The sequence below is a fragment of the Cucumis melo genome, chromosome 4 (genome assembly GCF_025177605.1).
Source record: "Cucumis melo cultivar AY chromosome 4, USDA_Cmelo_AY_1.0, whole genome shotgun sequence".
Lineage (NCBI taxonomy): Eukaryota > Viridiplantae > Streptophyta > Magnoliopsida > Cucurbitales > Cucurbitaceae > Cucumis > Cucumis melo.
The window spans coordinates 11781087-11795139 of NC_066860.1; the positions used below are offsets into that span (position 1 = coordinate 11781087).

At 33.0% G+C, this 14053-nt stretch overlaps 1 protein-coding gene across 3 annotated transcripts in view; it reads left to right on the forward strand.

Moving 5' to 3' along the window:
• The first annotated feature begins 12209 nt into the window (after positions 1-12209).
• Positions 12210-14053, forward strand: part of LOC103489798 (sterol 3-beta-glucosyltransferase UGT80A2) — a 36466-nt gene continuing 34622 nt past the window's right edge. Inside the window, exon 1 of one of the 3 annotated variants that reach the window (XM_008449104.3) lies at positions 12210-12580. In XM_008449104.3, the coding sequence (XP_008447326.2) occupies positions 12391-12580 (190 nt within the window). In that variant the 5' untranslated portion in view covers positions 12210-12390. Of the gene's footprint in view, positions 12589-14053 lie in introns of all 3 variants that reach the window. The other 2 variants (XM_008449102.3, XM_008449103.3) reach the window with 2 other exon arrangements.

Consider the following 14053-nt stretch of genomic DNA (forward strand, 5'->3'; position numbering starts at 1 on the left):
AGTGTCCATTACAAGTTGGGAGCGCCGAATATGGATACTATGTCATGAAGTTTATGAGAGAAATCGTAAATAGGGAAAGCATTGTCATCTCGGATTCGGTATGCTATATATCAAACTATTTCTTTTGTGGGTATAATTTTCATGAATACTAATTCATTTATTTTGCATGTTTACAAATTGATACACAAAAATCATACTCACAGGTCGAGTTAGATGAGGTGCGGGTTGAGTTGGCTGATTTTTTGGGTTCATACATATGATCTACGACTTATTTGTGATTCTAAAGCAGGAAACGTTTTTTGTGGCTGATTTTTTGAATTGTTCATATAGAGGGGGGTTGATTGATATACTTTTGAGACTTTGTTGTGGTTTAGGGTTTAGGTGAATTGTTCATATGTAGTGAGGTTGCCATTATGAAACTTTCTGTATGAAAATGATATACTTTTAGGCTAAGTTAGTTAATTAGATGATGTTTAGTAGAATTCTTGGAAATTTGATGGAATTATTTATATTAGTTTTATAAATGATATGAATATGATGCAAAGTTTTGGAAATGATATGAATAGATGATGTTGAGTTGCCATTTGATGAATATTGTCGTTTATATGTATTTAAAATGGAACAATTGTAGGATCACTATACAGGACCAATGAGAGCATAATACAGGAACAAAAATATAAATAAATTACAATTAAAAAATAGAAAATTGCTTGACGATTTTGAAATGTCATGAACAATAGCTTTCTTGACGGTTTTAAAATGTCATAAATAACGACATTCTTGAAGGTTCCTAAATGTTATGAAAAAGCATACTCTTGACAGTTACAAAATGTCATAAACAATCACTTTCTTGATGGTTAATAAATGTCATGAAAAAATGTACTCTTGACGGTTTTAAAACGTCATAAATATTCGTATTCTTGATGGTTTCTGTCATGCATACTCACATTCTTGACGGTTCTAAACTGTCATTAACACTTATACTATTGATGATTCTAAATTGTCATGAAAAATTGAATATTTGACGGTTATAAATTGTCAACGTTCACTATTCTTGACGTTTTTACCAACTGTCAAGAACTTTGTCTTTCTTGACACTGGATTCAATGACGATTTTAAAATCGTTAAGAATAAACATTCTTGGCAGTTTAAAACCATCAAGAGAGTCTGTTTTTGTAGTAGTATATCCATAGTGTGGCCAATATAAGGTACCAAACTTTTTCCCTATACTATAAACCTTTTAAGCTGTATTTCAAAGATTGATCCCTGTATGTCTCTACATACGGTTCAAGACCCTAGATTTAGGTTATTAAGACAAAACTAAGAAAATAATCAATAACACTTATTGAAATTATAATAATAACGCTTTATAAATAACGGTCAATTGATTATATTTACTATCTACGAGTTTTATGACATAAAACACAACAATAATGTATGGTGATACATTATAATATAAAGTCTATATTTTAATTAAACTTTATTACATAAATTTAATTTTGGATATTATTCAAAAATAAATTATGAGAGAATAAAATATTTGAATCTAAGTTCAAATAATTTTGTTTTATATTTTTACGTTGGTTTTGTTTCGGTTTTACTTTGTATGCCACTTTTGTATATCAATGGTGTGTTGTACTTATATTATACATATTAGTTGGTTTACTTACTTTGTGATTTTCATTTTTTTCTCTAAAGTTTATCCCAAATACATTTGTTATATTTCTAATTCTTTAAAACTATTGGGTTACGATCCTATCTTTGTCCTTAAAATGTGTATCTTGTTCTACTTTGACTCTAAACTTTTAATAATTAATGACTATTTTAGTTCGTGAACTTTTAAAAAAAGCTTACTTTGGTCCTCACCATTAGAATATTCTATTAACTCTTTAATGAAATGATGACGTGACTGAATATTTTGATGATTAGACTCTAATTATTTATCATAGTAATTAAATTGATAAATAACCCAAGAAATCTTCCTAATTTATTATATAAATCTTTTATGACAAGAGAGAAACATAACCAATACACTCAAATCAAATAAACTCAAATTTTAAACTAACTTTGTTCTTTTTTTCTTCAAAATTTAAATCTCTCGCATTGCCTCTAAGCTCACCACCCATTACTTTTTTTTTTCTCAAATTGGAATATTGAAGTAAATAAGAAAAATGATATTGAGTAAAATAAAAAATAAAAATAGAACTGACATGTTGTTGTTAACATCCAATATGTCAAGGTAAAATAAACTAGAAAAATAAATAAATACAACACATGTTAAAAATAAACTCTATGAAATCGTTTAAACGTTCCCGCAAAATAATTTGAAGAAGAGAGAAAAAAATCACAATAAATTTTGTATATGGATGAATTACATCTAACATATGAGTTGAGAAAGCTAAGTAGAATGATAATGCGTCAAAATTGGTGATGATCAAGATCTTGAAAGCACTTACTTTTTTAGCATTATCCAATAAAACATTGATTTAATATCTAGCCTTTAATTAAAAATTAGAATCCTAAATTATTAAGAGTGCTTATCATATTTGGCAGCTTAGTTATCCAAATAAATAAACTACCTCATCATTCCGTTAGAGTTAACAGAATCTTAAAGACAGACTAAAATATGCAAATTTTAAAAGTTTAGAGGCTAAAACAGATGTTGTTAAAAGTTTAAGAATAGAAGTAGAACAAGATATATAAGTTTATGGACCTAAATAAGATTTAAACCAAATTGTTGCTTTACACTTAAATCATCTATAGTATATATAAAAGCTATATGGAGAAATTTTTTTAGTCCATTTTACCTTTTTGATTATAAGTATTTTTAATGTTCATTTAATGACAATTTTGTCATTCAACTTCAAGGATGGATAGTGGGTGAATTTTAACCATTTCTCTCCATTTCTTTAACCATTTCAATATTTAATTGAAAAATATTTATGACCCCAATTAACTTCATGTAGTGGAAGAATTTGTATAGATATGATAATAAACTCAAAAAAAACCTTTTAGAATTCTCTAACCAACAGTTTCTCCAATTTATTGAATATAAATATATGGTACCCCTTGCTTCCTTATAGCAACAAAAGTGGAGAGTAAGTGTTATATGGTTTGGGTTAATAATTTTTTTTTATGTAGTATAATATTTTTTAAATGAGAGTGTAAATATAATAAAAAAAATTCTTATTGCATACTTTTTTACGAAAGCGTCGAACTCGTCTTATTACAAATAATTTATTGTATGTGTAATGTTATTAAATTAATAAAGACAATTGTCAATTTGAAATTAATTTTTGAACATATTGTGAAAAATTTATTAAAATTCATTTTTAGAAAGACAAATTAATTATTTCCTATTTGTAATTGGCCCCCTATTTGGAACATATATAATTACCTGGTATAACGGCTGGGTGAAATTGTTACTATTTTTCTTAATTTTAAATAAACATATTAACGAAAAAAATAGTTGTCTACAATAGCAAAAGCATAAATAGTCAATATCATACAGAAAAAAAAGTAAGCAAATAAGAAGCAACCCAGGTCAGTACAAACATAAACTATCTCGTAGGAGGACTCTACAAAATCCCTCTCTCTCATCCTCAGGCATGAGTACGAAACCCCAAAGGTCGTCCATACGAGACAGAAGATGCCTTTTTAATAATGCTCTATCCAAACTCGTTAGTTCCGACATCTCACACAATATGCGGAAGAATTCCGTGTGCACATGGTTGTCATTGGCAAGGGCGCGTGCAGGCCACTCTGCAATCATCCTGAGTTGCTCTTTTGTTTGGTCGAGCGCCAAATGTATGCCTTCAACATCCACCTCTCGTTGACTTCCCCTCTTCCTCTTGGATCCACTCGATTTGGTCCTACCCTCTGAAGCGCAAGAAGGTCATGATGCGCGTACATCGTCTTGTGACATGTCAATCCCCTGGCTATACACGGACGGAAACTCCTCGTTTCCATCTGTCATGTCAAATCTCTCATACCCGCCAGGCTCGTTAGACCCCATGTCGGCGAATGTCTCAACGAACCGACCTGTCACCCTTCACGACCAAACACATATGTAAGTTCGTCGTAATACGGGAATGGTTTGTTCAGGAGTTCTTTCACTGCAGGATGCGATTGCGGGGAAAAAAAGGATCACTTATGAGTACTGATAGAAAAATTGTGAAGTAAATGTACATTGCGAACATCGTGTGACATTTATATTATTTTCCTTACCCTAACCCAATTATCAAATAATTCTTTCTTCGCAATTATGCATTTCTCTTCATCGTTCCACCTAAAGCCACTGCACGCTAGCCCCCGCATTTCGGCGATGGCCTGGAATGTTCGCTTTAGTGTCTTTATTCTACAGTCAATTACAGTCGTTGCGCGGACACGATATCCAAGTAGTTTCTCCGCCATCATACGTACCAACTGGACTAGGTAACCTGGCCGGAATGTACCATTATCGGATTTTCATCCCTCCATTGACACCAACTCCATTAAACACTCCATAAGAGTGCCCTCCTCCTCCTTCGTCCAGACATGCCTCGGCGCACGAGTTGAGGTTGACATACTCAGAATAACAAATTACAAAAAATATATGAAGTACATTAGTAATATCAGAATTTCACATTTAACAGTCACAAATAAATGGCACGCGTACATATCATATGCAACAATACATTTTACAGGTAAATAAAATGCGCATACAACCGATGACTTCTAATGTAAAATTTTCTTATCTAAGCGTTATGCAACTGCCAATCTGTGAACATCGATTCAGCTAGTTCGTCGCGCCACTGAGACCACTCGTTTGTCATCTCAATGTAGTGAATGTCTTCTGTAGCAGTAGTCGTCGCTTACGCGGAGTCCCCCTCATCCACGTCGTCAACGTCATCGCAATATGTCATTTCTCTGTTTATCAAATTGTGAAGCAAGCAACATGCTAGTATGGTACGACACTGGACTTGCAGGGGATAGTACGACTTTTCACGAAGAATGGGTCAACGACCCTTAAGAACACCGAAGGCGCACTCAATGACATTCCTTACCGAATAGTGCTTCATGTTGAAGTACTCCTTGGCATTTGTTGGTGCATTTCCAGCATCACGCCACTCTTGCAAGTGGTACCGCTGACCTCTATACGGACCGAGACATCCCTCCGCGTTTGGATAACCCGTCTTGTACAAATAATAATATCCTGTTATTAAAAAGCATTCGTTTATGCGCTTTGAATATTTAAGTAGAAATGGGGTTGTTTGATTATAAATAAACTATTGGGTTTTATGTCCTAAAACTCGTAGATTTTAAATATAATCAATTGACTGCCATTAATAAAGTGTTTTATTATTATAATTTCAATAAGTATTATTGATTATATTATTAGTTTTGTCTTAATAACCTAAATCCAATAAACTAACATCCTAAGCTGTTTGATGAGTCTTGAACAGTATGTAGAGACATACGGGGATCAATGTTCAAGATCAGCTTAAAGGGTCTATAGTATAGGGTTAAGGTTGGGTACCTTATCCTGTTAATATTATGGATACGGCTCACTTTGTATTTGATAAAAATACATTGATCCAATGTGTTCATGTATGCAACATGCGAGTTAGGGTATCCTATGCAATGAGTTTGCATAAGACTGGACCACGAAATAGTAATCACTAGATGTAACTCCGTTAACTAGTTGGATTTCTATTTCATTAGGATGACCTAGGTGACTTAGTATTAATCCTGAGTGTATTATGAACTCCTGTTTGCGAGGGATTGTCCTTTGATTTGTACGGGTGAGAGTGACCAAATTGTCGACTCAATATGCTTATCATTTTGGGGACAAGACCGAGTGGGGAGTTGGGAACATAATCACACAAGATGAAATTCACTCCTTCCCACCTTTAGGGTAAGTAGATAAGTGTTCCCTTAAATGGTGTCTCCAAGACTTGAACAAAGGACCCTACCCTCTCTATGGCACGAGACGGTTTTCTGTTTAGTGGTTGGACCATAAACAGGTTGTTCATTAGAGGAGCACTGGTATTTAAGGACTAGAGGTAACCTAGGGGTAAAACGGTAATTTGACCCAGTGGTGTTACGAACACTTGTGAATGACTAACTTACTGGTATTGGTCTATATCCGTGAACACAAAAATATATCTACAGTGAGAAGAGTTCAGCTGTGAGTCTTTAGTGAAGTGTACACACAGTTAACGAATATTGATTAATGTAGTTAATGAGTTTAGCTAATTAATCTCATATCGTTGTAGCTTCTGATCTGAAAGTCCATTAGATCCCCTTCCTAGCTCATAAAGAGTAATGAGATTTATTTATATTGGTTGTAATTTGAAATGTTCAAATTTATTTTGGGAATTAATATAATGTATATTGATACATTATAAGATAAAGTTTATTAAACTTTATTATATAAATTTAATTTTGGATATGATTCAAAATTAAATTACGAGAGTATAAAATATTTGAATAAGTTCAAATATTAGTTTAATTTGAATTAGATTCATATTAAAACTATAAGTTAAAATTTAATGTGTATATGATACATATTAAAACTATAGGTTATAAGAGAAATTTATATTTGAATATGATTCAAATTATGGATTAAATTAAATATAAGATATTTAATTTAGAAATTAATTAATTGGAGAATTAATTAATAGTTTAGTTTAATTTGATTTAATTAAATTAATTAAATTAAAACTATAGGTTATGCTAGAGATATTCGTTTAAATATGATTTAAATGAAAATATTAATTAAATATGATTTAATTAATTATTAAATTTAATTAATTAATTAATTTAATATATATATATTAATTTAATAATTATTATTAAGTTAATAGGGAACGTGGGTGGTTTTCCCACGTTCCCATTTATTATCTCCAACTTTCCACTTCTTTCGTAAGAAGAAGTGGGAATTCTTTGCGTAACAATCGTAACCGTGAGTTCTGCGAAGAAGACTCTCCATTCTCTCTGAAAAAATTCTATCCATTCCCTTATTCCAATTTTGGTTCCCACAAACCATCTCAATCAGAGAATAGGAAGGTTTCCAAAAGGTAGTGCCTCAAAATTTGGTGATTGGTAGATTCAGAGTCGTCAACGAGCGTAAATTTTTTTCTTCTCTGTATTTTTTCAAAGCATGTTTAACCATAAAATTGTTTTTATATTTTTTGCCAATGTATTGGTATTTTTAAGGTTCCAATTAAAATTGAGTTTCTGTAATTTTTCTGCTGTAAAGGGTTTTCATCCATTCATAAACAATACCCTTTGGCACTTGTAGTCCATTTCCTCGTGCAAGGGCATCACGTAGAATTCGCGAGTATGCTGCAGATCCTTCCCAACCGGCGAGGACATAAATGAAATCCTCTTTCGTGTCATAGACGCCTAGTACATTTGTGGCAATTTCTCCCTTACGGGTTTTAAATGTAGGCCGATCTGCTGCAGGAACGTTCACCTTTATGTACGTCCCGTCTAATGCGCCAAGACAATTCTACAGGTTGAAATAAACATGCCGAAATAAGTGCCACGTACCTAAATCTCGAATACATTAAACTTGTACCATGCCCACCTCGAAACACTTCCAACGTTGATCATTGCAGTTGTTTGTTACCGGAACAGGTCTCTTTATACACTCCTCGTATAGTCGAACGAAAGCCAACAGTACGAGATTAAAATGTTGAGATACTGTCTCACCGCACTGTACAAATTCCCTTTGAATGACGCGATTTTTCACATCATTGGCAAGGACGTGCAAGAACATTGCTACCATTTCCTCAATATCAACAATCTCGATTGACGAAAGACGAGAAACAGTCCGAAGTAAATGGCATAGAATTGCGAATGTTCGCTGTCTATGTGCGTGCTTTGGCGACACACAAGATCTGACTCGTGTATCATGCGAAAGTACACAAGCTGTCATATTCTATGGCGTGTATCGGACGGTGTATGCGTGATACACCTACTATCGTTCATTAATAGCTCCAACGTTAGTAACATCTGACGTTGGGTCAGCGTGAACGCAGTTAAGACGACAAGAAGTGTTTGTTGATCCATTACAAAGTATGTAAACTTTCCTATAAAATATGTACTAAGTGAATTAGTACAATATCCATATACATTGTTAGAAATCCCTAATTAAAACTTATTATGAACTTACTAAAACCCTATACTTACTAATTTGTTAAATATCCCTATTTACTATGCAATACATGACATAACAGTAATACAATAGATGAATATAAAGACATACAAAACAGTTCGTAAGTGAGAAAGGAGGACAGAAGTTAATCGCAGAAGCACATGAATAGATCATAGGAATGAATTACTTGGAAAAACAAGGCAGATTGAAAAGAGAATGAGAACAAAAAAGGCACTTACTAAGTAGAAGATATAAACAGAGAGAAGAATGCAGTGATAGAGAAGTGAAAGTGATAAATGAAAGCAGGAAACGTAGTGTATATATAGGGGAAGATGGGGAAAGTTAGATGACCTTTAATGAAGGGAAACAAAAAAATATTATGTGAAGTAATACACAACAGGTATCCATCAATAAAATCAATGACAAAAAGACAGGGAATCTCTGGTACAATTGACTAAAAGCATAGCAAAAGTCCAAGCAGTCAAACTCTGTGATTTAAGGTACTGGAAGCTACAGAAAATCTACTACTAGTATGTACTAGGAGCTATATAAAAAACATACAATCTGAACAGATGGAACAGATAGTACAATTAAACATTTAATAAAAATTTATGTCCTGCAAACATAAAAATGAAAATTATAAAAGAATACTTTATATCATTTAATACAAAGAAGTCTTGCATAAATAAAAAGAATAACATAAACAAAAAATTGTATCTATCATTCAAATGTTATAAAACGATTTTTTTTTCAAAATATGGTGCACAATCGTTTAGATTTTGCTCAAAATATGGTAAATGGTCGTTTAGATTTGACTCAAAATTTGGTACACGATCGTTTAGATTTGGTTGAAAATATGGTACACTATCGTTTAGATTTGGCTTAAAATATGGTACACGATCGTTTAGATTTAGCCCAAACACGATTGTTTAGATTTGGCCCAAACACGACCGTTTAGATTTGGCTGAAAATATGGTACACGATTGTTTAGATTTGGCTCAAAATTTGGTACACGATCGTTTAGATTTGGCTTAAAATTTGGTACACGATCGTTTAGATTTGGCTTAAAATTTGGTACACGATCGTTTAGATTTAGCTCAAAATATGGTACACGATCGTTTAGATTTGGCTGAAAATATGGTACATGATCATTTAGATTTGGCTCAAAATTTGGTACATGATTGTTTAGATTTGGCTCAAATTTTGGTAAACGATCGTTTAAATTTGACTGAATGATTTTTTTTCAAAATATGGTACACGATCGTTTAGAAGCTCAAAATATGGTACACGATCGTTTAGATTTGACTCAAAATTTGGTACACGATCGTTTATATTTGGCTAAACGATTTTTTTCTTCAAAATTTGGTACATGATCGTTTAGATTTATTTTTTTAATTCTTTTGGTACACGATCGTTTAGATTTGTCTACATGATAATTTTTTTACACGATCCTTTACTTTTTTTACACTATCGTTTACATTTGGCTACTCCAATCTAAATAATACACGATGAACCAAATAATAATAAGAAAAGAAACTGACAAAGATGGAAGAAAAGAAAATTTATGTAACTTTACCAAACCATAATACAAACATACAAAATCCATGTTCAAGTCTAATATTAAAAAGTAGATGACATAATGTCTTTAAAATGTATTTAAAATGTCTAAACATTCTCCATCAACTCTTCATGGAGATCATCTTTTTTGCTTGATGTTTGGCTCTCATCAACTTCACTAAATGTACAACCAAAAGATCTTTTATGAAGGATGTCATTCTTTCTCTTTGCATTCTTCGCATATACATCTAAGACTGATGAGAAGAAATTGTCAAATTCGTCTCTATTTCTTCAAACTCGTTGTAGGAGAAAGAGGGATTAAGAGCCATAAAAAAAACACACAGAAACACAACAAACGCCTTTAGTCATTCTCACCAAAAAAAAAAAGATCTGAAAGAAAAATCCATCAATAAAATCGACAATAGAAAGAGGGATTGAGAGCCATACCTTTATTTCAAGAACGAAGATGAAACAGAGCACGAAAAAGAGCTGGAGAATAAAGAGAGAAGAAGAATCGTCGAAGAAAAAAGCTTGAGAACGAAGAGGAGAAACAGAAGAAGATAATAGGAACGGAACGAGGAGAAACTCTTTTTTATTGTTTCTACAAAATTTCTTATTAAACCAAAAACGTTTCCTAATTATTTTGGGAACAAGAAACAAGAACGTTACAAAACACGTCTGTTTCTTAAAAAATTAGAAACAGAAACGAAAAATAGGAAGTACAACATAGACAAATTAAATCCCAGCAGAAAGTACATCATAGGCAAATTAAATCAGAACATAATTGACAAATTGGGCTACATACATATATGAAAAACAAAAAGTGTAACAAAATCAGTTTGTATAAATTGTTAAACTCATCATCGGCTAAAAAATTGGATTCAAAAGAGTCCAATACCTCCCTGTCATCGGCAACCATTGGCAGACAACGGTGAGAGTTTCTGTTTTATCAGATCCGGAATGACAAAATGGCAAGCGAAACACCCAGCCACAACAATGGAACCTCGAGCGGCAAGGAGGAAGATTTGAGGGGATTTAATGAGGGAGAACACAGAACGAAAGGGAGAAGGGTTTTTCACGAACACGGGTTGAGGGGAAAGCTTGAACATGGGTCGAAGATGATAAGGCAGGGGAGGATTTCGGCCGTTTGAGAGGAGAATGAAATCGTGTTATGGAAACCCGGTTTCCTTAATACTGGGCCCAAACAGGGGTTAGGGTTGGGCTAACCTAAGCCCACAGTACCAACCCTAACCCCAAACGCCCCTTAAGTTTTAAGTGTTTGTATTTGTATTTATTCATTATATTTTTAAAAATATCTAAACAATATCTATAAAGTTTAAATTTTGAGTGTTTAATACAATCTTAAAACCTTCAATTTTGCGTTTGATAGATCTAATTTCTTACATTTCCTTTCAATAAATTTTATCCTTTTTGTGTAAGATAGATTCTCAACCTACAAAATTTGACTTGGTTTTTGAAACATGACAAAAAATAGACGTGGAAGTAAAAAATTTAGAGTTAAAAAATGGTGTTTGTAGGATTAATTTTCAAAAATTAAATATAAAAAACAAATTAGTTACCAAATGAAGTCTTGATTTTTTTTTTATTGTTTTTAAAACACGTATAAAAAGTAGATAACAAAATAAATAAACTAGTAAATAAATATTGTGTTTATAAACTTACCTTTTAAAAAACAAAAGTCAAATAATTATCAAATAGAACGATGGTGATTTACAGCGCTTTAGTTTTTATCAATATTTTAAAAACCAAGTCAAATTTAAAAGATTAAAACTAAAGTTTTTAAAATTTTTTTTGTTTCTAAAATTTGACTAAGAATTCAAATTCTTTTATTTAAGAAAGATGTGAAAATTGCAATAGATCGATAGACAAAAAGACGTTTAATTTTAAAGAAGCAAAAACATTGGGAGAAGCACATTTGACTTTCACATTTTGTAATCGAGAAAAGAGGATATGCAAAACAAACAACAATGGTTTGGTTGCAGAGTTCAAAAATAGATAAAAGAAGAATAGAAAAGAAGCAGTTGACTCACATGAAACTATGAAAATGTATTTAAATTGTTCCTGTGATATTCTAAGATAACTTGGTCGAGATGCTCGTTTGGTTTCATGTTTGGGCGGAGTAAGTATTTTATTGGGTCAGTCTCGTTTCCTATGCCCATTTCGGTTCTAGATTACCACTTTTAGTTTGAATCATGCTTTTCTCTTTTACTTTATAATTTATGTCGGCTATACATTTGGTCTAAAATCATTTAAAAACAAATAAAAAAATAGGTGGATTAAATTCTTACCAACCAAACAAAACAAAAGTTGAGAGAGAGAGAGAGTAAATCGTATATTTATGTCAAAATGTAGGGTGTAATAACCTATTTTTCTATAAAATGAAAAGGCAGAGGCAAAGACAAGGAACCGAACCGCCGCCGGGTCCCATCGAGTCGCAACCGTCAAAGACAGCGAAAGACGACAGAAGAAAAAGAAAAAAAAAAAAAAGTGAAAAAGAAAAGAAAAGCAAAATAAATCAATTGCCACGTATCAAATCCGCCGTTACGGATTTACAACATCATTCCATTTCCATCCAACTCGTCAAGAAAGATTCTTCTTCTCACTCAATTCTTTCCTCACAATCCAAACTTTTCCCCCTCTGAATCCTTGGATCTGAATTTCCGGCGCCGATGGGGGAAACGCTTGACAGGCATCCGACCTCCGCTTTTAGCTCCTCCGAAGTTGATGTTAGCATCGAGCTTGATGCGAGGATAGAGAATGGTAGTGCTGGTGCTGGTGCTGGTGCTGGTGCTACTACTGCTGCCGATGTATTGGCGAACAAGGAAGTTCGAATTGAAGATGGTGGAGATTGCTCTCCAGGTTTGTAGGTTGTTGCTTTTACGATTTTGCTTCTCGCTTGCTTGTTTTATTTTTTCTATTTTGTTTTCTTGCTAGGACTCTGCAGATGGATCTGTTTTGTACTTCCTTTTTTGTTTTGTTAGGAGGATTTAGTATGCTTTTTAGGGAGTGAACTTGTGATTGCGTTTTATGACTCTTGTTTTTTGAATATTCTTGTTGTTGTACTCCTGTTTAAAGGTGTATTGTTCTATTGTCGTTGCATTCTGATCCATTTACTAAATTAATAGTCAACTGCTGCCGTTATCTCTTGCCTTGATAATTATGGAATGGGAGCGCAGAATGTTGGGATCAGTTGTAATTGATTGAACGAGGATGCACATTTCCTCTATCCTTAATTTAGATCAATTGTTGATTACGAATGTAGCCATTGAGAATTATAGGGTGAGGAAGAAGGAAAGGGTCACTCTCAAGTTGATTTTGAGAAAGCTTATGACTATGTGGACGGGGGTTTCTTGGATAAGGTGTTGACTCTTGTGCAATAAAGGTTTTGGGTTCAAGTGGAGAGTTTTCATTTGGAATAGCGTTTGGTTGGCGAACTTTTCCATCTTTGTCAATGGAAGGCTTGGGGGAAGATTTTTGTGTTGAGAGGTTTTAGGCTAGGTATCCTTATTTATCCCTTTCTGTTTAAATTCGTGGTGGACATTCTTTGTCTGTTCATGTACGCGGGAATGGAGAAAGTGGTGGAGGGTTTTTATTGTGGGAGCTGATGGAGTTCATTTGTGGCACCTTCAGTTTGTGCTAATTGGAGAGGATTTTCTTAACCACTCTTACCTTTTTGTAAATATAGTTACACCAATGGAGTGGTTCTATACTCATCCCCCCAAGAGGAAGAAGATTACTTGATTAAGAAGGAATGCGTCATTTTCAAGATAAGATGTTGAAAAGGCTTGTGACTGGATTAGTTGGGATTTTTGACAAGATATCATTAAAAAAGGTTTTGGTTTCAAATGAAAAAGATTGGTGGTAAATTGTTTGCGTTCAACTAGTTTGTGGGAAGATTTATGAACATTTTAACACTTTTATTCGGCTTTTAATTCAATTTTTTGGCAGGAACCTTTATTAAAATATGTACAAGTTAATTCAATTTTTTTTAAACAACCTTTATTTTCAGCCGTCATATGCCTTTTAATTTTGGATGAGTGTTCATCTTGATAGTTGAGACCATATCTCAATTCTTAGGTGAAAGTTTCCAAGTTTCCGCCACTTTCCATCAAATTCCAACTAAAACTATACTCACCCAATTTCAATGATGCTTTTTAGCTTATTCCTTGGACAATTAGAATAATAAGATTTCAATTTCAAGATTTTCTCCCAGAATTGGTTGTCACCGGGGTTTATAGAATCTTGGATTGAAAAGAAACCTCTAAAATATTATGAACGTCTGATAAGAGTTATGAGCCAGCAGTCCATGAATCACCATCATAGAATTGAATG